This window comes from Kogia breviceps, chromosome 5 (genome assembly GCF_026419965.1).
Source record: "Kogia breviceps isolate mKogBre1 chromosome 5, mKogBre1 haplotype 1, whole genome shotgun sequence".
Classification (NCBI taxonomy): Eukaryota; Metazoa; Chordata; class Mammalia; order Artiodactyla; family Physeteridae; genus Kogia; species Kogia breviceps.
The window spans coordinates 43,001,954-43,027,219 of record NC_081314.1 but is presented as its reverse complement, the minus strand read 5'-3'; the positions used below and the strand labels follow the sequence as shown (position 1 = coordinate 43,027,219).

The following is a 25,266-nucleotide window of genomic DNA, read 5'->3' as shown; positions in this document are numbered from 1 at the left end:
TGGTGTCATTATTTTACAAAGTGCTCTTTTGTGTGTTATCTGCTTTGATCTTCAAAACAACCTGATGAGGTAGATGAGGTGTGCCTTAGACACATTTTGCAGATGAGAAAACTGAGGCTTGGGGAAGGGAAGAGCACAAACCAAAGGCCCCATGACCACTGAGTGGCTGGGCTGGAACTTGAATCTGGGGCCCCAGACAAGCAGGTGGCTTAGTATGTACTCAGCACACAGGCACTGAATGAAACCTAAAAGTTCTGGCTAAACACCATTCCCTCAACGAACCCATTCCTTATCGTCTTCCCCTAGGAGAGATCTCTCTCTCCCTCGTACTTCCCCAAATTTCCTTTTGTAGTACCTCGGGGGCTTTTCTCTGGGTCATCCTTGTAATGTAGAATGTTTGGTACAAGTCTCCTCTCCCCCTCCTCCCCCCCTGGATGTGTAAAAGTTTTCATGTATGGCTATGTGTTGAACAACAATGTTGCACGTGGTGGACGCACAAGAGTAAGAGCTGCAGTTGGAAGCGTGAGTGTGGGACTCCACGCCAGGTGTCACTGCAAGTGTGAAAAGAAAAGGAGGGACCCAGGAGAGCCCTGTGGGCGCCCCCCTCTCCCAGCACCTATTCCTGCTCCTTCTCAGGGTTCCAGCTCTGCTACGGCTGGGGCAGCTCAGTCTGCTTCCAGAAGCGCCTGATAAGCTGACTGGTCAAGGTGAAGTAATTTCCATCCAGTGCCTTATTTTCCTGAATATTATTTCACGGAGACTCTGTCATTGCACATATCTGGGTGGGGGAGGGCGAGGGGAGCAGGGGAAAATTCAGGAAAACACTGCCCTAATTTTTCTTGTAGATATTGTAATTCACCCCTCCACAATTGCCAGGATGCAAAGGTACTTTGCAGGATTCTCACTCTTCTCTCTCCCCATGCCCTGAAACCTTCCCCATCCACCTCGTTCTTTTCTCATCCTCTAAGCCTCTCTTCCTTGTGACTCCCCTGCTCTCCGGTTGACCTAAATCCCAGGGTGTAGATGGACAAGGAGGCAGTGTCCGTGTAGGAGGCAAGAGGAATTCATTTTCTTGCTTTATGACCCTACCCATATCTTCATCCTCAAATGTTACTAATGAGGTTTCTATTCCTAACGGTAGCCTCACGTGGAGGCTTATGTGTCATCATCAGTCCACAGCAGTTACGAACTGGGAGCCTAGCACTGGAGTCTCTGGGTCCAAATCCCAGCTCTCTAATCTACTAGCTATGTGGCTTAGACAAGTTATTTAATGCCTTGTGTTCCTCAACTGTAAAATAGGAATGAAATAGCCTCATACAGTTGTTATGAGGATTAAATGAGTTAATGTTTACAAAGCATCCAGGATCTGGCATATAGACAAGCATATGTAAGTATTGGGTGTCATTTTTCTAAAGCTGGTAGGTAGTGCAAAAGTTGCATGTAGGCAATACTACCCCTGAAATCTCTCCAATGGCCTATAAATTGCACCATCTGGAATACTACAGATAGCTTCTTTGGTTAGGTGCCTGATGAGGGATTTGGCCTGTGTTTAGAGAGCATGTTGTATGGAGAGTATGTATCTTTAAACTTTAAAACTGCTTTCAGCACAGAGAGGTGCTGCCACAGTGATAGCTCCCAGGGGCCACCCAAGGGAGCAGCAGACTCTCCCTTTTCACACTCATTCTGGGGAACACATTCAGACTGAAATGCTGGGCAGAATTGCTTATGTTACATAAATTGCTTATGTTACATAAATCACTCTCAGCTCTCACTCTCGGAACAAGTGGCTGCATTTGCAAGTTACCTGTATGTATGCGGTGACTCCACTCTAATGTAAACTTGGGGGAACCCACTGGCCTGAGATCAGGAGAAGAGCACTGCCACAGCTACCGTGAGGCCTCAAAGAAGTCTTAAACCTCCCTGGTTATGAAATGATTGCTAAGGTCTCTACCAGTACAAATGGTCTATGGTTTTATTAGGCCCAGAAAGGAGCTGATGAGAATAATCAGTTATTTAATTGGTACCATTGCCTTACTCTCTGTGGGCTGTTAATTAAGTAAGAACTACAATGGGACTTTATTATTTCAACTTTGGGAATAGAGGGAGGATAGTCCGATCCTAAAACCCTTCCTCGTTAGCCTATTTCAACTTTGGGAATAGAGGGAGGATAGTCCGATCCTAAAACCCTTCCTCGTTAGCCTTCATTGCAACGTTCTCACCTTCAAGCTCTGTGTTCAAGTTCACGCTCACGTTCTATAGAGATTTATCTAGTCTCATACTCCCAGGCAGAGTTCTTTATTTCATAGCCATTTGTTTAGAGAGTACATAAGAATAGGGCACCTTCTGGACTGAGGTTCAGGAAGCTCCTGTTGTCAATACAGCAAAGAAGCCCAGCCAAGGAGGTAAGTTAAGCATCAGTTTCCACGTCCAGGAAACAGGCAGTGGGTCTAAAAGGTGTTTCCTGTGTTCTATCTTCCTTTAATTGCCCTTTTCTGTTTGGTTCCCATGGGAATCTGTTTGGGGAAAATCTGGCAAGTATTGGGCATATTTGTTGCTGGTCCACTTGTTTCCTTGTGGCAGGGAGAGAAGGAGAGGATATAGAAAGGAGAAAAGTAAGGGATTTAAGCTGCTTTCTGAGGCTCAAATTAAATTCTGGAGAAATATAATCATTTTTGACAGGACTCTTTGAGACAAAATAAGGGAAGAGTTCTTTTGAAGATCATCAATCTGTGATGCCGTGCACATTTCCAAATGTCTTTGTTTTCCTCTCTCTCTTCTGGGCACCAAGTTCACATTCTGAGCTCATGCCATCCTACTAAAGGCTATCTCGTGTCATTTGTTTCTCTCGCAGAGAGTGTCAAAGAAGACCTCAAAGTCTGGAGAAAAATGACCTTTCAAGGAATACAAAGTCTATGTCCTGCTACATGCTTTTGTCTCACTAACCTCTGGTGACTGAGACACATGGTCCTGGACCTGCAGACGGTCCATTGATTATCAGACACCTCAGCATGCATCAACTCTTCAGACTGGTCTTGGGACAAAAAGATCTTTCACGAGCCGGCGACCTCTTCTCCTTAGATGACTCCGAGATTGAAGACAGCCTGACAGAAGCCTTGGAGCAAATTAAAATCATTAGCTCATCTTCAGTAAGTAAACTCGTTCTTAGACTAGACCCCTGAAATGACCGATTCTGGAGCTAAATGACTGTACATATCCTGGGGAAAAAGATTTTTGCAGAGGAAAGAGGAAGGACCACTCATGTTGGTCTCTCTTAACTCTTCTCTGTGGTTTAGCTGGCATCTAAGAAATAATACCAGGGAAGTCTTTGACTTGGGGAGCAGCCATACCACCTTTTGTCCATTCACAGAGACCAGAACACTGGAAATTGCAGACCAGAGTGGAATTCTCACAAAAGGCTATCTAAAGGTTGTTGCTACATCCTTGAAATGACATGGAGAGGAGAGGGAGCAAATGTGGGGGAAAGCAGACCCACCAAGCTGCATAAGAGCATCAGTAAACAAAGGAGGGTGTGAGATGGGGTTAAATAATGAAAGAAGGCAAGGTGACACCTCCTGCCACACAGGTAATATGAGACCAGGACAACTATCACTCTGCTGCCAGAAGTGACAGTTGCCCAGGGCTTAATAACGCTGATTCTGTTTGCTTCTGTATAATCTCCATTTTTTAAACCTTTCCTTTGCTCCTTTTTCTACACCCCCCCACCCATTTAATTCAACTCACCCGTTATTAGCCCCCAGTGTGATTAGACAAACTTAAAATCTCCATAAACCCTCCCATTCCTTCGCTTTTCCTCAGTGTCAAGATATATCCTGAAAGCACTTCTGAAAGAGAGTGCATGTGGAGTGCCTGGCATAGTCTGATGTTGACCTTCTTGACTGTGCTTGGAGGTTGGTCCCATTTCAAAGGCCAAGGCCACCAATTATCCCCTCCCATCCTCCCAGCTCAACAGTGTTTTTGCCAACACTTGGCACAAACACCCACCAGGCAGAGGAAAGAGACAGGACTCGAGCCATAAAATACTGAATAGCAAATATGTACATATTTCAGAGATAACAGCTTTCTTCCATGTCATAATGAAAAGATGCTTAAAAGACATGGCAACCAGTGCTGCTTCCTCCTCAAATCTGTCAGCATGTTCTCTTGTTGGCTGCCATTAACGTGCCAAGTCCACCCAGTGACAAGTGAAGTCACTGCCCAAACACTATTTTTTTCTCAGGTAATGTCTTTGACAGCAATTACGTGTCCAGAAAATTAATCAACTTAGTCTGACTCAGAAAACAAAGTATTCCTGGTACATTTCCGCTTTTGGGGTAGGATTTGTGTGCTATTTCCAGCAGTCCCTTCCTTCGCACTCCTCTGGAAATAAACTGGCTGAATGTGCTACTGATTTTATCTAATCTAATGGAAAATATGTATATGTATATGTATATCTAGGTATCTGTATCTATATTTCTCTGAAGCCTATTTCCACTAGAGGTCACTAGTGTCAGTGATTTCTTCTGTTTCTTCCTCAATTGCTTTGTCTCACAGATGTCAAATTCAGAATTTCAGGACTGGTGAGTTCTATTATGTGTCCCCACTTTAAACCATTAAGGCTGGCATGTCCTTTGTCATCAAGAGCACTGTCCATACTTTAAGCCCTCCACTTAGCATCCCACGAGACTAGTAGGTGTGGAGAGCTAGTAGTTCTCTTGAGATCTTCATCTACTAATTTCTGTCACATTCCATTTCTTCCATTCTCTATCTGTAACCGTGGCACATAGGAGATAGGTGGCAGAATAAAAAGAATAATTTTTTTAAGAGAAATCATTCCAATTTTCAAATGCAGGGATCATGTTGATCAATCCAGTTTTGAAATTTGTTGATCAATCCTAGTTATAAACATGTCCCTGTTTGGCATTCCTTCCCACCTCCCCTCCTTTAAAAGCCAGTTCAAGTTTCATTATTCCTGAAATGATTTCTCGTGGTTCTAGTTCTTAGTGGTTGCCTCTTTCTAAAAGGACTTAATTGCCCTTTTGCATTATACTTTTCTTATAGAAAGTCATCTATTCATATATCCTCAAGTGCAATCTCTACATGGGGGAATCCGGGATCTATGTTTTCAGCCTTCATATCTCTCGTTGAATTTCAAGCTCGTACTAATTGATATCCATCACTTCAGATTCAATATATCTAAATTAGAAGTTGTCACCTTTCTTCCAGTTATACTACCCTTTTCCTAGATCTCCAGGTTTGAAACCTGGAGTCATTCTTGACCTCTTTCTCTCACTCTCGCCTTTTCCTGTAAATTCTGTAGGCACTGCATGAGAAATGCCTCTCATCTGTTGCTCCCTTCCCTTCCTGCTGCTATCACCTTGGCTTAGGCTCTCAAACCAATTGATCTCCCTGCCTTTGGCCTTGCCTTTCTCTAGTTCAATCTACTAACAGTTACCAGCTTAAATTTCCTAAGCCAGGTTTTATTACATGTCTCTCCATTGTTCAGAGTGTTTCCATGATGCCTCAATACCCATGACATTCAATGACCAATGCCAGTGATCAGCCCCCTGAACGACCATGCCTACTCTATGGTTACTTCCCTGTTAGCTGCATCCCATCCTTCCCTTATAAACAAGATCAGATAAATATTCCTTCTTAGGCCTTTCCTAATGGCCCTGGATCTCAGCAATCAATTCCACTTCTCAATTCCTCTTTAGAAACATAGAACTGGAAGGACCTTCTAAACTGTCTTGTCCAACTTCCTTCCAGCACAGAAATCCCTTCTTTAGGATTCTCGACAAATAGGTGGCTGCTCCTTCTGTTTTTGCAATGATGGGGACATAGTAGGTTTCTGATATTTTTCTCCTGCTCCTCCATTTTCCTTTGGTAAATTGCCCCTTCCCATTGCATGAAGCCTTCCTTGATGGGGCCTTGAGTCAAGGTTTTCTACTTTGCCTTTGCCAGGGAGGGGGAAGGGCAGGAGTGGGGACACCTGACCCAAGCTATGCCAATCAGATTTTCTTTCCCAGTAATTCTAGGAAAGAAATCAGCAAAGGGTGAGCTATCATGAGGATGGTGTCCCAAAGAAACAGTCCTTGCTTCCTGTCCCTCTATGACTATAGCTGCCTCAGTCATTGCCTTTCTAAGCCTAGATACTACAAATTTCCCTTCAAATCTGAAAGCCACCTCCTATCTTTTAATTATTTTATTTGTTTGTTTACTTTGCTACAGTTATCCAAACTTTTTCTGCTGCTTATGAACAAAGAATCCTAACTGTCAAAGAGATAGCTGTCTCACTGTTGGAAGTTCAAATTGTTAGTGTGTTCCTCTTTTGGGCCTAATAAAATCGCAGTCTATGTATTTTCTTTCTACTATTATTTGTTCTATTCTCTGCCCTCAACAATCAAGAGAATCTAACCTCTGTTCCTACAAGAAGAACTTTAAACGTGTGCAGATAGGTATCAGGTCTCACCTTTGGCTTCTCTTCCCAGCTTAATATCCTTATGTTTTTCTGTGACAAAGAAGGGCCTGTAGCAAGGATAGTTTACACCAGTCTCTGGTCTGGAAACTAAATTTTGTCAGTACATGAGAATTGCTATTTAAATCATACTATCAGAAGTAGGAAATATAATGGTGACTTAGTGACTTATAATGAAAAGTATAACTCACGTCTGTCAGAATTATTGTGTGCTCCATGCTATTCTCCCCGACTCTATTTACTCAGTCTTTCTCTAGACAAGGAATATTATTACTGATTAGGCGTCTTCCTCCTCTATTATAATCACATTTTAGCCCTACCTCCCTGAGATTGTATTTAACTTACCTGTAAAGTCACCCATGTATAGGTAGTGTCTTGCATTAGCCCTGTAGTTATTAGCTAATCCCACTCATACAAGTGGGTTTTTTTTGTTTGTTTAATCCTCAAAGGGCAATCTTTTTTCCAGATTTTTGGAGAATGCCTCTTTGTAGCCTATGTTCTCAGAATTTTGGTTACCCTCCCCTGGAATCTCTTAAATTTATTATTGTAATTTATCATTGCCTGATACTTGAACCAATTGCTGGGAACAGTTGCTGATTCTAGTCAGATATTCTGTTTCTAAAACTTCTTTTCAATAGTAACATCACACAGTTGGCCACATTTATCCTTTGATGTGCCAAGAGCCTCAGGTTAAATCAAGATTTGTAATTAGATAACTTGAAAAAAATTTTTAAGTACAGAATGTCACATTTTAACCATTGAAATAATATTCTTGTCTTTAGGCCCTCATTCCAGAATGTTTATACCTTTTAAAAAACCATGATTCTGCCCAATATATTAGTTATCATTCCCAGCTTTGCAGAATCTGAAAATTCAGTAAGCAAGCCTCTAATCCTTCCCCCAAAGTCACTCATAAAACAATCGAATGTTACTAGACTCTGCTCTGCAGTCCATGCCCTTTTTTTCCATCAGTTACTCTAAAACAGAGCTGGAAAATATTTTATCCTCAGGCTTGATTTGAGAAAGTGACTTCTCACTCAAAATTCTAAGTTCCAAAATACACCTTTAAGTTTTGTCTTTTCATTTCAAGTCTTATCTGGACTACCTAGGCTCCCTCTTTCCAGACTACCCAGGTGAGACTCTCTCCCTATTCATTCAGCCTCTTCTCATACTCTCAGCACCACCTTTCCCACGATGCTCATCCGTGCCTAATCGATCTACCCGTCTTCTGGTTCTCTTTAATTTTTTCAACAACAAAAAAAGTTAGGTACACAAAAATCACCAAATTTAAGAAATTAAATAAAATTTTTATCACCTGCATGTGTCTCTCTAACCCAATGCTCCTCCCTTTCCTCTCTTAAAACCAATATCCTGTTGTGGAATTTATCCAATACGTGTTTTTATTTCTTTGCTACATATGCATGGCTCAAAAATGATTTATAGCACTGTAGTTCATGTTTTTAAACTTTATATAAATAGTGTCATAAGTCTCAATGTTATGTTTTTGAGGTTTATCTATGTCAGTACATGTAGTTCCAATTCTTTTGTTTTCAGTGAAATAGTGTATTTCATCACATGACTATGCCACAATTTATTTATCCAGTCTTTTTTTGATGGACATTCATTATTTTAACAGTGCTGCAGCAAACATTCTTATAATTAACAATTTTGGCAAATGTGCTTAATATCTAGTGTACACAATCAGTAGTGAAACAACTAATTTTGGGGTTTTGTGTACTTTCAATTTTCTGATAAACCACCAAATTGCTCTCCAATGTGGTTTTACCAATTTACACTCCCATCAGACATGTACAGTATGAGAGTCCCAGTGGCTTTATTTCCTGATCGATGCTTGCTTTTATCAGATTTTTAAAGTGTCACTTTAAGTGAAGCAGTGTCTGATTGTTATTTAAACTCTCACTCCTCTCATTATTAGGGAGTCTGACCATTTCTTCATATGTTTATTTGCTATTTGAGTTTTCAGTAAAGCACCTCTTTATGGTTTGGGTTTTTTTTTTTTTCTTTCCATTTTTCTCTTGAGGTTTAAAAAGAATCTGTTCTTGTTAAAGGAGTTTTTTTGGATATTTTCCTACAAATCCTTTGTCACTTTGTGCATGTCTCTTACTCCAAATATAGCTTGCCTTTTACTGTAACATCTTGATATCTGATAGGATGAGTATCCCCAAACTCTTTCTTTAAAATTGTTTTGATTCATTTCTGTTCTTTAATAATTTTGTATTAAGCTTCTCAAGTTTCATGAATAATTCTGTCAGTATCTTGATTGAAATTTCATTATATCTATAGATTAATTTGAAGAAAATTAACATCTTTATGGTACTGTTTTCTTATCTGTAGATAATGTTCACCTGTCATTTATTTAGATCTTTAATATCTTTCAATAAGGTTTTATGATTTCTTTTCTTAAGGCTCTTGAGTCTTGTACATTCTTTAAAATTTATAAATATTTTATGTTTTTAGCTGAAGTTATAAATGGTACCCTTTTAAAACATTATATTTTCCAACAATTTTTGAGGTGATAATAGCATAAATGACACTTGTATAGTAATATTATGTCCAGTAAACTCCTTCAACTCTCTTATTACTTATAAATTTTTTCCATTTATTCAACAAATATTTATTAGGTACCTACTGTGTTCCAGACACTTCTATGCTGAGGACATAGGAGTTAAGTAAAATAGACCAAAAAAAAAACAAAAAAAACCCACAAAACTCTGCCTTCATCCATTTAATTGGGTGAGGCAGAAAATAAAATACATAAGGAAAATATGTAGTATATTAGAAGAGGATAAGTGCTATGTAGAAAAATAAAACAAAGAATGGGGACATAAAATTGGAGGTTCGAAATTTTAAGTAGAGCAGACAAGGCAGGCCATACGAAGAAGCTGACATTTAAGCAAAACTTGAAGGAGATGAGGGAGAATTACCTGTGGATACCTGCAGGAAATCATTTCAGGTAGAGGAACCATCAAGTACAAAGGTCCTTAAGTTGAGGGCAGCCTAGAGTTGATTTTTTTTTTTTTTTTTTTTGCGGTACGCAGGCCTCTCACTGTCGTGGCCTCTCCCATTGCGGAGCGCAGGCTCAGTGGCCATGGCTCACGGGTCCAGCCGCTCCGCGGCATGTGGGATCTTCCCGGACCGGGGCAAGAACCTGTGTCCCCTGCATCGGCAGGCGGACTCTCAACCACTGCGCCACCAAGGAAGCCCCAGCCTAGAGTTTTTGAGGAACAGCAAGGAGGTCAGTGTGCTTGCAGCAGAGGGAGCAAAGTGGAAAGATCACAGGAGGTCGGGTCAGAAGGAAAGGGCAGGCTGGATCATGTTGGTCCTTGGACAGAGAGTTGGAGAGTTCTGACCAGAGAAGTAACATGATCTGACTTTCCTTTTCCTGTTTTGAAGAGTCTGCAAAAAGGCAAAAGTGGAAACAGGGCGGCCAATTAACCTGCTTCTGCAATAATCCAGATATAAGAAACAGCAGAGACTCTTGGAGCAATAGAGGTGATAAGAAGTGTTCAGATTCTGGATATACTTTGAAAGTGGTACAAACAAGATTCGTTGATATAGGTTTGGCATGTAAAAAGAGAGAGAGAAAGGACTCGAAGATTTTTGGCCTGAAAAACTAGAATGATAAAATTGTTGTTAAGTAAAATGGAGAAGACTGGAAGGAACAGATTTGGGGGAGAGGTAGAAAGGAATCAAGAGTTCTTCAGACATATAAAGTCTGAGCTGTCAGATATCTGAGCAGAGATATAGTGTAGATAGTTAGATATATGAGTCTGGAGTTGAGCAGAGAAGTCTGGGCTGGACATTTTAATTTTGGAACTCATCAGCCTTGAGACTGGATGGGATCAGCAAGGGAGTGAGTGTAGACAGAGAAGAAGAAAGTCCAAAGGCTGAGTCCAGTGCACGAAGATCAAAAAGATGATGAAGGAGGACAAGTAAAGTAGACTGAGAGAAAGGTCCAGTGAAAGAGGAAGAAAGTCAGAAGAGCATGATGTCCTGAGAGCCAAGTGGACACTATCAAGGACAGAGCGATGTCAAATGCTGCTGATAGGTCAAGTGAGATGAGGACTGAGAACTGACCCTTATTCCAGCACATGAAGGTCATTGTGACTTGACAAAAACAGTATCATTGGGTAGAGAGGAGTGAAAACTGGATTGGAGTTTAAGACAGAATGGGAGGAGATTTGGAGAAAATGAGCCGTGACAACTCCGGGCATTTTCCTACCAAGAGGAACAGGGAAATGGAGTGGTAATTAGAAAGAATTAGGGAGTCCAAGAAAGGATTTTTTTAAGGAAAGAGAAGCACATTCTTTGGAATTTTTTATATATACAATCATTATCTTAAAATAATGATGGTTTTGTTTCTTCCTTCTCAATTCTTACGTCTTTTATTTGATTTCTCTGTCTCCTTGTCCTGACTAGCTCTCGAGAACAATGTTGAATAGACTAGAAATAGCAGATATAGTTTTTTTCTTCTTTAAAGGAAGCTTTCTGACTTTGCAATGTAAGTATAACGTTTGCTCCAGGCTTTTGGTTAATACCTTTTGTCAGATTAAGGAGATTCCCTTTTATTTGTATTTTTCTAAGAACTGTTAAAGTTTATCTACTGCTTTTTCTGCTCTTTCTAGATAATCTGATTTTCCCTTTTAATCTGTTGATGTGGTGAATTGCAGTAATGGATTTTTAAAATACAAAGCCATTGTTGCACTCCTGGGATAAAATAAGATTTTACATTTATTTTAATACATTTCCTGATTTGCTTTCATTTTTAAAGGAGTTTTGGAACTGTAAGCTTGGCCTATAATTATCCTTTCTTCTACTAATTTTACCTGGCTTTGGTATCAAAGTATAAATACTAGTCTTATAAAATGAGTTGGGAAATATCTCCACCTTTCTATTATATACAACAGTTTTATAAGGTGGTGATGATATATTCCTTGATCTCACAGAACACCCTTGGGGCACCATGAGTTTGTTTGGTTGGTTTTCTGGGGTAGATTTTTGAGGTACTGATTCAATTTCTTTGAAGAAAATGGAAGGGTTTTTGCTTCAGTCACTTTTGGTAAAATATAATTTCTAGGAAATTGTACATCTTATCTGAGTTTTCAAGTTGATTGGCATAAAAATGTTTGCATTATTTTCTGTGTGTGTGTGTTCTGCTGCATCTGTATTTAAATGCTCTTTTTCACTGATATTTTCTTTCATCAATATTTTTAGAGTTTTGTCTTTCTTAAAAGCTTTTAGCATCTATATAGGATCTTTCTTTCTTATTAATTTCTTTTTTAATGTTTATGATTTTCCTCTTTGTTCTTTCTCTGGTTGTATTCTGCTTTTTTTTACTTTCTTATTTTTTAATATAAGCATTTAAGATGATAGATTTCTTGCTAAGTACCACTTAGCTTCATCCTACAAGTTTTTGAGACAAAGTATTTTCATTATGAATTCTAAATACTTTATTGTGATTTCCTCTTTGACTCATAAGTAAGTTAGAAGGTTGTGCTTTAATGTCCCAAAGAATATTTGTAATCTTGTTGAGTTAAAATTTAACTGCACTCTAATCAGAGAATGTTAACTGCATGACACCAATTGTTTGGAAATGGTTGACTTGCTTTGTAGCATAGTTTATGGCTAATCTGTGTACATAGTAATAGCTAATGCTTATGTAGCAGTTGCTTTGTTCCAGGAACTGGTCTAAGAGCTTATCACAAGTTAATATGCTTATTCCTTTCTAAACTTTTGAGATAAATATACTAATATTATCCCCATTTTATAGATGAGGAAACTGAGACACAGAAAGTTTAATAATTTAACTTGTCCAAGATTATACAGCTAGTAAATTGTAGAGCCAAGAATCAAGTTCAGAGAGTTTGGCTTCAGAAACTGTTCTTAGCACCACACTATACTGCCTCCTCCTCTTTACATGTTTCATATGTGCCCAAGAAGAATGTGTATTTTATAATCATTGAGCATAAGACATTAAGCTTGTCAATTAAAGAATTCTGATTAATTATATTGTTAAAATTTTCTATAGCCTTAATAAAATTGTTTTTGCTTGGACTGTCAATTGCTAAGAGAGGCGTTTAAAATTTTTAAATTTCTATTTCTAGTCTCTTAGTAGTTAACTTTAAAATTTTAGCAAACATAGTCACTATATTTCATCAATTCTAAGATACTTTTCACATAACCATATCTCTGAAACAAGTATACATTTTATAATTGATTGCAATCTGACAGTTGCTATGGGCCAGGCAATAGGCATAATATAATTGTCATTGCCCAAGTATGCATGAACTTATCATAGCTTTGCATATTGTTACCATTCCAACTGAATTATGTGCATTATTATTACCAATGTTGAGCTAAATATACATTTTAAATGTTTCAAAACTTCTAAATATAATGTGGCACTGAAACAAAAACTTATTAGCAATGCAGAAAGGCATGGAAAGAAAGAGAGGACCAGTGTATAAATTTTGTATTAGTGAATGAAATGTTCATCATTGGGGGAAAGATAGAAATTCCATCTTTTCTTGCAAAACAGTAACTGAGAACTTTACGGAACCTAAAACAAAACAAAATAAAAACACCTTTTTATTACTGAGATATTTGTAAAAGATTGCCTATTAAAATATAGTAAGTGGTGCAACTGAAAGCAGAAGAAACAGGCAATTCCCTTAGAACAGATGAAGGAAATTTCAAAGAAATGAATTTATGTCGTGCATAAGATTTTCTTTAAGGCATGATGTAACTCACAATTAAATGGCACATTTTTCTCTTTCTTCATAATGGTAGGTCTTATAATTGACACCTCCTTACATCTGATAAATTATAATGAATTTGTCTAAAGTTATTCAATGGCTCTATTCTCCTCCTATTACCACAAGGAAGTTAGAACACTTTTACTCATCTTACATATTCTTAAGCAGCACTTTTATTCTACCTTGTTTAATGCCCTCAAAACTATTCTTTAAAATTACTGATTTGTTTTTTTAAATTCAGCCAATGCTTACTTTGAGCACTTAAGGTACTATTTCTTTTCTCCCCATTCTTTTTTTTAAATTCTCTTCCTCCTTTTTCTTTTTCCTTCTGAATCCAAATTCCTACTTTCTGATGTATACATTTTAAAGCCCCTTCAGTGAAGGCCTGTTAGTAATAAACCCTCTCAATGTTTGTTTTTCTGTTTTTCAGACTTTTTGTCTTTATTTTGCCCTTAATTTTGAATGATAATTACCTGGATATAGATTTCTAGATTTGTGGTCTTTTTATTCCTCAATAATCTATACTACTGCTGTTGTGAAATCTGCTGTCAGTTTGTCATTCCTTTATGCATAATCTACTTTTTTCTATTTTAATATTTTCTCTGTGTCTTTGGTGTTACAGGTTTTCACTATTATGTGTCTACATGTGGTTTTATTTGTGTATTTCTACTTAATCCTCATTGTGTTTTGTGATTTTGAGTTTTATGCCTTTTATCAAACTTGGAAAGTTCTTAAATATTATATCAAATATTGCCTTTTCCTTCTAATCTCTCCTTCTGGAAATCCTATTTATTTAATTATTTATGCATTCCACAAATATGTTTTGAATACCTACTATCTTCCAGCAATGTTTTTAGATATTGGGAACATAATGGTAAACAAAGCAGACAAAAAGAATTGCCCTCATATCCTTTATATTCTATCCTATTTTATCCATGTCTCTCTTTCTTTTTAATTGTGGTATAGTTGACATATAACATTATGTTAGTTTCAGGTATACAACATAATGATTTGATATTTGTATCTATTGCAAAATGGTCACCACAATAGGTCTAGTTAACATCCATCACCATCAAAGTTACAAATTTTTCCCCTTGTGATGATAGTTAATAACACTGTATTGCATATTTGAAAGCTGCTGAGAGAGTAGATCTTAAAGGTTGTCATCACAGGAAAAAAATGTTTTGGAACTCTATGTCTCTTCATCTTTTATATTTTCCATCTCTATGTGATACTTTGTTTTTTCATTTCCTCAGCCCTATATTCCAATCCACTGAGTCTTTGGGGGCTGGAATTTGGTTGCCATCCAAGTTTCATTTGGTTTTAATTTTAAGTTTCATTCGGTTCTTTTTGACATCTTTTGGGTACTTTTTAAAGTGACTTGGTCTTTGTTCATAAAAGTAATTTTCCTTTATACAATGAATCATTTTGAACATATAATTGCATAATTTGAGATCAATAATTCTATTACTTGAAATTTTTTAGTATCTAATCTGCTTATTAGAGACTCAGTCTATTTCCTGAGTGTTTTATAAATTTTAATTTTTTAGTTGTGTTTAAAGAAGGATTTTACTTGTGTGAATACTGGATTGCGTGAGGGTTGAGTGTTTTATCCCTCAAAGCAGTTTTATACTTGCTCCTGCTGGGAACCCCAGTGATATTATCATCTCTGGGACAGCTTTTGGTTTTGTTGTTGCTGTTAGTGTTAGTGTCTTGACTTTGGAGATTCTTGGAATGGTAAAATAAATGAGGTATGCACATAAGTGTGGTTTTTAAAGTGGAAAGAGTGATACAAATATAAAGGATTATCAGTATGGACGCCAATGTAGAATGTGACTATAACCGAGGAGTAACTATGTGGTCTTTTTTGTGCTGTATGTTATTTAGTGGTTATGGAATAAATGTATAAAAATTGTAACCACAGAAGGCAATATCTGTAATTCTCTGTAAGTTATAAACCCAAGGCTGGCTTTTAGGGTTCTGGTATCCTTAAGAGAAATAATAAACATAGTAATAGCTAACCTTTATCTGTACTTACTATGTGCCACACACTGTTGTAAATCCTTTCCCTGTATGTTAGCTCATTTAATCCTCACAACTATGACTATAGGAGGTAAATATTAACAACATTCCAATTTTAAAGATTAGGCAACTGAGTTATAGAAAGATAAGTGATTGATTGCCCAAGATTGCGGAGCTGGTAAGACCAGAACATAGCTTTGAGCTTGGGCAGTCTGACCCAAGAGCCCGTGCTCATAACCACTATGTTATACTGTCTCTAAAGGGAAAGAGAAATGGTCCATCCTTTGCCATAAGATGTCTCCCTTCTTCTCTCTCAAGCCTCTACTTTCATGCCAAATCCACTCTTCCCACCACTAACCATTTTATTTCAGAGGTTCCACATTCCCTTTTTCCAGTGGGCCATTCCTTGAAGACTGCTTACAGCATAGAGAAGGGTGACTGAAAGGTTAATGGAGGTTGATGTGGAGGTGTAGGGTCTATGACTGAGTGGGAGTGATCCATCCTGATCACTAGACCTGGAGCAGCACAATGTGTGGCTTTTTCATTGTCCTACTCCTCCATTTTGACATGCCCACCACTTTAGGATAAATTACTTTAAAATTGACAATGACCAGGTCACTGTGGGAATGAATCTCTAAACTCAGCTTGATGGGTTTACTATTAAATAGATCTGGTCCTTGGAAGATATTCATTTTCATATGCATGGGTACTAACCCAATGTTGTGCTCAAGCATACACACATACATATGAACACATATATATTTCATAAGAACAGGGTGTTTCCTGGAATGTGAATCAGGAAAACCCTAACTTCAAATCTGATTCTTCACCAAAAAGCCTTAAACTATTCAATTACATCATTAAAAGAATTTAAAAGGTTGGGTTTTTTTGTTTTTTGTTTTTGTTTGTTTGTTTTGCCTTGTCTCTTTGAATATCTGCTGAAGGAAGCAGTTAACTACTAATTCAGGTTTCTCCCTTTACTGGAGGAAATCTCCTTTTTAGAGAATAAATTTTTCTTCATGTCATACATAGGAATTTGAATATATAAAATTTCCAGTTGAGAAATCTCTTTATTTTTAGTGAAGTGGTATGGAATAAGAAATTATTAGCTGCAAGAGGTTCACAGTAATAAGAAGGTTCCTAACTGGTGCACCTAAACCTAATATATTAACGTATCAGCTGAACTTACGACCAGTGTGAAGTGATTTGTCCTTATGGACAGCTACTCAACTTTGCTAGTTAGAAATCTTTGAATATATGCCTTTGGTTCAACAATCTCACTGACACTATCCTGTACACTCCAGCCTCATTCCAAGGCACCTTTTTCAAAATTTCCTAATAATTCAGTACTCTCTTAGCATGGAAGTTATTGAACCTTTGTGTTCAAGAACCAAGACACATATATATGCCATGTGCCTTCATTGATTTGCACCTTCAACTTCTACTGAGGCTTGTTTCATCCAAATGAAAATCTCTTTGCTATTTGTTGTTAAATGATTGTTTAGGCATGGTTTAGTACATTTCTCAATGTCATCTATATAAGCTCTGTGGTAACTGGGTTCCAGGGACCCAATTTAAAGTGACTGCTCCAAGGAGAAACAAAATCTTGGGTGAGGCCATTTCCTTTGACCAAGGACAGTTTTGGCAGGCAAACTTGGCTATGAACCAGCTGAGAAAATGAGTGTCTTTTTCCTAGCAAGGGATTTGGGCAGTGTAGCATAGTCTCCACTACAGTCTACCCCGACACCATGTGAATCCATATGCTTTATGTAATCATTTCTTCCCATATGGAAACAGCTTCTCAGAGATGCTGACTGATCTCTACCACTCCAGTTGGTATCAGTGCTGCAGTTGGTACTCATCGTCTCAGTGGTAGGCTGAATAATGGTTCCCCAAAGATGTCCACATCTTAAACTCCAGAACCTATGGATTTTATCTTACATGGCAAAAGGGATTTTTCAGATGTAATATAGTTCAGGATCTTGACATGGGGAGATTGTTCTCTTTTATCTGGGTGGGCTTGGTATAATCACAAGGATCCTTGCAGTAGGGAGGCAAGAAAGTCAGAGGCAGAAGAAGGAGATGGAATGATGGAAGTGAAGTTGGAGTGATGTACTTTGAAGATGGAGGCTCATGGAGGCCATGAGTCAAGGAATGCATATAACTTGTAGAAGCTAGAAAAGAAAAGGTACTGGATTCTCCCCTCAGAGCCTCCAGATGAACTATCTGTGCTTTAGCCCAATGAGACTCATTTTCAACTTTTTACCTCCAGAGCTGTAAGAAAATTAATTTGTCAACACAAATTCTTGAGCCTCTAAATAGGTGATAATTCATTACAGCAGCAACAAGAAAGCTGATATAGTCTTCCTCCTCCACCACCTATTCTAGATTCTCCTCACCTTCAGCTAGCACCTCTGATGATTTCAGTTGCTTCTTAGTTGGGTGACTCAGATGCTTTTTCCTGAGGGATCTGAGACCCTGGTCTCCATGCCCTTCTTAGGCTTCGACTACTCCATTGTCCATTTACATCAAAATTGGGCAAGGGAGTGCCTACAGATGCCCCACTGTGTAACAGCAGCCCAACCTCCTCCTAATGCTGTGGCCAATTACCCTTGCAAGGATGGCAGCTCTTTTTGTTTTCTGCTGGTCTCTTGACTTGGGAAAGTGGAGTGTCTGGGTTCCCAGCCTCGTGTATTCTACCCATAGTGAATTCAACACCATGCGATGGTCATTATATATTGCTTGTTGGAGAATGGTGGCCCATTCATATAGAGTATTTGGCTGAGTTGCTCCTTCAAAAGCCTATTCTATTGATCTATTAGTCTAGCAGTTTCAGGTGGTATGTGATAAGAACAAGTGATAGAATCCCATGATCATGTGCCGACTGATGAACCTCCTTGCTGTAAAGTGGTTCTTTGGTCAGATACAATGTTTTGTGGAATCCTGTGTCAGCAGATCACATACTCTGTGACCCCTTAAATAGTAGTTAAGGCTTAAGACCTGGGGGCAGGAAAGGCAAACTCAAACTCTGATTACATCTATTCAGTAGGTATTGATGTCTTTTCTGTAGTGGAAAGACCTAAAGCAAAAAAATTGCCATCAAATGATTGATTGGTTTCCTTGAGGGGTAGTGACATTTTGGGGGCTCAGCATTGACCTCTGTTGCCAGCAGATTGCACACTTAGGCAATGACAATAATAACAGGATCAACCTTGGTGAATAGGAGCTTATGCTGTTGGGTGATGCCTAGCTTATACCCCAAGGCTACTCCATTCATGCACCCATTGGATCACACTGTAGTGGCTATGATAAAGCTGATGTCATCTAAGCCATTCTATCCACTTGGTTTTTTAGTGCCTCTTCTGTGGTTAATGCTCTCATGGGCATTAAAATGGGATAAAAAAATATCTACACTTTGTGCCAAATTCCATGTATCGAACCACATGTTTCTTACTCAGAGTTCCTTATCTCTGATCTCTCAATCTTCCTTCTTCCAGGCCCTTGGCCATTCAGCCAAGCCATCTGCCACAATTCATGATTCTTAGCTCTTACCTGTACGTTCCTTTTTCCATACAAAGTTAATGACCGAGTGCACAGTCTGAAGCTCTGTCCATTGGGAGAATTTTCTCTTATTGTTGTCATTCAAGGTCTACTTCTAACTAGGTCTACACTGTAACAGCAGTCAAATTTTGACTTCCATCCACATACTGAGCTAACCCATCAGTAGTCCAAGTTCAGATGTTTTCCTACTCTGTCAGCAGATCATAAGGGAACCTGCCATAAGACTGTGTCCTGGAGGTGTCATTTCTATAGTAGTAGATGACATAGGAGTCTAGGCTACCTGTTCACACAGCTTATTTATGCCTTCTGGCTTTGTTTGTGTCTAACCCAAGATGTGCCACTTCCTAGCAAAATAACTGAACGCCAAAAGTTAAGAAAAAACAAAATCATAGTACAAAATAATATGACATTTTAAGATCAAATATATCTATCATATCATTTCATCTAAATGGTCAAACTTGTCTGTTATAAGACTTTTAGATGGGATCACAAGGCAAAAGCTAGCAAACAAAAGACGTATATGAAATAAAATGATTTAGAAAATGTAAAAATAAGATGAAAAACAATAATTTATTTGATTAAAGTACATATTAAAATTAATTCAAATTAAAGAAAATCTTTTGATATTTACAGCAAAACCATATGCGACATATTCAAACCTAATATGAGTTTATTATTTTTTGTACCATACCAAATTACCAAATAAAGCACATGAAATGACACTTTGAGACAGAAAGTCAACACTGAGTTAAAATTAATCCTCTTTGTTGAAAATTCTGAGAAGCAGTTTGTCCACATATCTGCTAAAGCAGGGCCCTCTGTTCTCAAATGAAGATCTGTGAACTCTGCATGTAATCACACCATGTTTAAAAAAGAGTGGATATATGTATATGTATAACTGATACACTTTGCTGTACAGCAGAAACTAACACAACATTGTAAATCAACTATACTCCAATAAAAATTAATTTTTAAAAAGTGCTGACAGAATGATTTGGAATCATATGATGATCAAGTACTACCTTCTTATTTTTGTATAACCTATATACTAGGCATATCTTCAGCTATTAAGAAGCATTGAATAATGACTACTAAATTGTTTCATACAAAGTTATATTAACAGCCATTCATTTGATGTAAATCAATGTAAAAGTATGTAAAAGAAATGTTAAAAATAAGGATAAAAAAAGCAAATGATGCTAGGAAAATGCAAACCAAAAGAAAGAACTCATGATCTTTATATCAGACAAGGAAAAATGTATGCCAAAACATTAAATGAAACAAAGAAAGGAAATTTTTATGAGAAAGGATTTGGTTCACAAGTTATAAAGATTAAGACTATGCATCAAATTATATAGCAACAATATTCATAAAATGAAAACTTTAGGAGATACCAGGAAAAAAAGATAAGATACATTAGTTGTAGGAAATTTTAATTCACTTTTCTTGGGCCATAATACAAGAAAATAAAAAAAATTTAAGTAAGGCTATAAGAAAGATCTTCCAAAATCTTTTTATGAAATTGTCATGAAGTTGGTATGAAACCTGACAAAGATAAAGACAAATCCCTCAAATACTGATGCAAAATTATTAAATAAAATATTAATAAACCAAACCCAGTAGCACATTAAAAAATTAATTTCCCAGGATGCAATGGGATATATTCCAGGAATGCAAAGATAACTGACATTAGGAAATTTGTGTCTATAATTTATCATATTAATAGCTCTAAGGGCAAAAATAATATATCTATAAATTCTAAAAAGGCATTTAATGAAATTCATTATCCATTCTTGATTAAAAGATAAATCCAATAACATAGGAATAGATTGGTACTTCCTTAACATTATAAAATATATCTTAACATTATAAAAGAACATCATAATGCTGTTTATGCTGTTTCTTAACATTATAAAATATATCTTAACGTTATAAAAAAACAGCATAATACTTATTAGAGAAATTCTAGGAGTATTTTTCTTAAAGTTAGGAACTGTACAAGACTTTCTAGTATAATGTAATTATTTTACATTTTTCTAGAGATTCTAGCCAAAACAATTAATAAGATAAAATTAGCAAAAAGTTTAAAAAGAAGGAGGTAAAATTGCCATCTTTTGTAAATAACGTGAGAACATATCTGGAAATCCAAGAGGATCAACTGAAAACACTCTAACATTAAAAGAATTCAGTGAATTGGTAGCGTATTAAATTAGTGTTCAGAAATTGGTAGATTTTATATAACAATAACCAGTTCGTGGAAATAGTCACCAAGAAGAACCAATTTAGAATGTCAACAGAAAGATAAAGTATCTAGATATATAAATAATCTGCATGAATAAATGTGCATGCTCTAGATTAAGAAATCTTTAAAATCTTTCTGAGGGACACAAAAGTGGACCTGAAAAGTAGAGAGCCATGCTATATTCTTACATAGGAAACTCAGCATCATAAATATGTCAGTTATCCCTAAATTAGTTGAAATATTTTAATAAAAACACCATCAGAAATTTTCTTTCTGAACTAGACAAGCTGATTCTATAGCTCCTCTGTGTAGCAGTAGTAGTACTCACAGTAGTGATAATAACAACCAAGAAAAAATATAAAATATAAAACAGAGAGACACCAATCCACTTCCACTTACAGGAATTTGTTCTATGCACATGCTCCTGTAAATGTGAAGTAACTTGCATATGAGGTTAGACAATGCAACATTTTTCATAATTCCAAAGACTGGAAACTGCCTAAATGTTCATCAATAGGGGGCAAATTAAATACACTATGGTACACTGGAATACTATCCTACCATAAATGTGAATGGCAAAACTCTTCATACGTTAGTTTGAAAAGATCTCCAAGATTCAGTATGAAGTGAGAAAGCAAGATGCAGATGTTTATGTCCATTTTGCTACCATTTGTGTGTAAAATAAGGAGTGGGGGAGTATATATGTATATGTATGTATGTATGTGTATCATATATTTCTCTATGTACATATGTACATTTGTTTGAATATGTATATAAAATCTTTGTAAGGATACACAAGAAAGTAATAACTTGGTTCTTTGTGGGAGGGTAATGAGTAGGGGAAAAGGGAGACTTGTTTCTTATTTCCTATTTTTTAAATTAAATTTTAAATTAAGATTCATAAATATATTTTTTCACATAATTAAATTTTGAAAATTAGTGCCAACAAAATCTTCTTTCCTATTCAATTAAAACCAATGAGAATATTATGCTTAGTGAAATAAGTCAGAGAAATACAAATACTATATGATATCACTTACATGAGGAATCTAAAAAAATAATACAAATGAATGTATATAAGACAGAAACAGACTCACAAACATAGAAAACAAACTTGTGGATATCAAAGGGGAGAGGGAAGAAGGGAGGGACAAATCAGGGGTATGGGATTAACAGATATAAATCACTACATATAAAACAGATAAGCAACAATGATTTACTATATAGCATTATACCCATTATCTTATAATAACCTATAATGGAATATAATCTGCAAAAATACTGAACCACTATGCTGTATACCTGAAACTAACATAATATTGTATATTGTGATATATATATCAACTATACTTCAATTTTTTATAAATTAAATAAATAAATGAATGAATAAAACCAATGAACCTATACTGAGCATCAACTATGTACCAGGTACGATTGTATGTTCCAAAAGCACTGTGGTACACAATTTCCTCCTCTTCTTGGAGTCCAGAGAGCTTAGAGAAAATGTTATGGAGCAATCATATTAACCATCTTAGCATTTACAGTTGGAATACAGGCTTCCTTCTATCTATGGTATTGGTTCTGTTTCATCTGATTTTATGTATATTCTCTTTATTACATAAAGTAACCAATATGATGCTGTTTCATATTTGAAGATGATGCCATTAAAATAACTGCTTTTTACAAGAACAGTTATGGCCAAAGATAGTGATTTTAGCCCAATGGTGTTTTGGTTTTTCTGTTGCTGCAGAGATTTTTGGAAAAGTCAGCATCACTTATTTGCCCTCTAATATTCCATTTTTTCTCTATGACTTGCCTCTATAAGTACCTATTTGCTGTATAGGTTCTAGCACAAGTAATAAGTCTGCTGCATTAAAATAAAAAATACACTCACCAACAAAGGAGAAAGGTAAAAGAAAATACAATAAACAGTCCACCAAACCAAGTGGTGTTCATTCTAGGAATATGGTGATGGATTAATATCTGGAAATTTCATACTATATGATAACATAACACTTCACATCCATAAGCCAGGTAAGGAAAAAATGCTTGGTTACCTCTATTGATGCTGAGAGGACATGAAAAAAATTAAAACAAATATTTAAACTTTCAAAATAGAAAGTGGTGCATCTATATGATTTAAAACACAGTATTTTCTTGCTTTTGGCCATAAAATTGTGTACATCAAAAATCAGGAACTAAAACCAGAAACTAAACCGCATTCTTTCTTTTATCCTTTTTATGTGAAATAGCTTAGGAAATTCTAGCTGACACAATAATCCGTGAGATATATAAAAGGTACAGATACAATACAGAAATCTTTCTAGTAAACCCAAGAGAATGATCAGAAAAAAACATTACAATTAAGAAGACTGGAGGGCTTCACTGGTGGCACAGTGGTTGAGAATCTGCCTGCCAATGCAGGGAACACGGGTTTGAACCCTGGTCCGGGAAGATCCCACATGCCGAGGAGCAACAAAGCCCGTGCTCCACAACTACTGAGCCCACGTGCCACAACTACTGAAGCCCACGCGCCTAGAGCCCGCGCTCTGCAACGAGAAGCCACCGCAATGAGAAGACTGTGCACCGCAAGGAAGAGTAGCCCCCGCTCACGGCAACCAGAGAAAGCCCACGCGCAGGAACGAAGCTCCAACGCAGCCAAAAATAAAGTAAATAAAATGAATAAATTTTAAAAAATAAAGAAGACGAGCTAAACGGCTCGGTATCACACCGTGCAGGACTTCGGCGCAGCAACAGTGAGCCCACGTCCTGTCACTGCTCCGTGCCGGGAGGTGCACGTGGGACACGTGTGAGACGCGCAACCGTGGCATCTCCTTCCACAGGCTTCCCAAGGACAACCAGAGGCGAGGCTTGTAGCTGGCCAACTGACAGCACCTGGACCCCAGTGGCCAGGGCCTGTGGGACCCGGCATCTGAGTACATCTGCTTCAAACACTTTGAGGAGAACTGCTTTGAACTGGTGGGAATCAGTGGGTATCACAGGCTGAAGGAGGGAGCAGTTCCCACAATATCTTGAGTCCTTCTCCAAGTTGCACCCAACTACCAGGACCCAGGGGCACAGTTACCCACCTGGACCTCCTGAAGTCAGCCAGCTCCGGCGATGCAGGAAGCGCAGCTCTGAGGGCCAAGGGCCCACAAGGCCAACTTCTCCTCCACGTCCTGACGTCACCTGCTTTCCGGCGGAAGAGGCCTCAGCCCCTTCCACTTTGCCTGCCTCACCCACTGAGAGGCTGGAGGCTGGCCTGAGCAGCGTCTTCTCAGACCTCTTGGGGCCCCTGGCTGCCCAGGCAGACGAAGCGGGCTGCAGCACTGAGACAGCACCCAAGCGGGAACCGGCAGCCGTCGCCTCTGGAGCCGAGTCCCGCCTCACCCTCGGCCTGCATGCCGCGCCTCCCGCCACCCGCCGGAGCCTGCATCCAGAACGAGTCCAGCGACCGGGTGAGCAGCGGCCTGCTCTGGAAGCGGCGGGCAGAGGCCGCACCTGACGCCCTGGAGAAGGCCGAGCGCCGGCTACAGGCCTGCAAGCGGCGGGAGCAGAGGCTGACCAGGCTGCAGCAGGGGCGGTGCAGGAGAAGAGGGCCCAGGCGCATGCCCGCCGGACTCTGCAGGAGCGTGCGCAGGACTTTGCCACGCAGCTAAGCCGCAGCGTGGCCCGAGCGAGGTGCTGCCCGTCAGAGCTCCAGCCTCTGCCAAACTCAGAATCCTCCTGGAGAGGGACCTTACCGGAGCTGCGTTCACCAGACCTGCCAGATGCCAAAATAAATGGCATTCTAGAAGCAAGCCCTGATCTCTGGCTCAGCTCCCCACTCACCCCCAGGCCTGTCTCATCGGAAAAACACAAGAATGACGATTACTGACCTCCTGAGGCTGCTATGCTTGGCAGGTAGTGAGGTCCTTACAATGACCTTTCTGTTCCCTGGAGGGCTGGGATGAGGCATGTGGGGTGCAGAGGGACAGGCACGTGGGCAGCCGTCCTGGCCTCGACCTGTGTCCTCATTTTCCTTCAGTTCAGCTGAAATGTGGAAGGCCTCCCCGCACCTGTGGTCATCAGGTAAGTGTGTGAGGTCACGTACAGCACACGTGACCTCTGCCTCTTGGGCCTCGGCCACAACGGCCCCAAGAGCACCACTGAATTCTTTCTAGTCCTGGAAACGGCCACATAGTGTTGTG

General features: G+C 38.5%; 1 protein-coding gene and 1 pseudogene across 2 annotated transcripts in view; both read left to right on the top strand.

Annotated features, from left to right (window-relative positions):
• The window catches only part of VEPH1 (ventricular zone expressed PH domain containing 1), a 219,817-nt gene that overhangs the window by 5,012 nt on the left and 189,539 nt on the right, over window positions 1-25,266 (top strand). For both annotated transcript variants that reach the window (XM_067035332.1, XM_059065588.2), the window contains exon 2: window positions 2,852-3,146. In XM_067035332.1, the coding sequence (XP_066891433.1) occupies window positions 3,009-3,146 (138 nt within the window). In that variant the 5' untranslated portion in view covers window positions 2,852-3,008. The remainder of the gene's footprint in view (window positions 1-2,851; window positions 3,147-25,266) is intronic.
• On the top strand, window positions 10,525-24,953 carry LOC131757566 (THAP domain-containing protein 7 pseudogene; annotated as a pseudogene).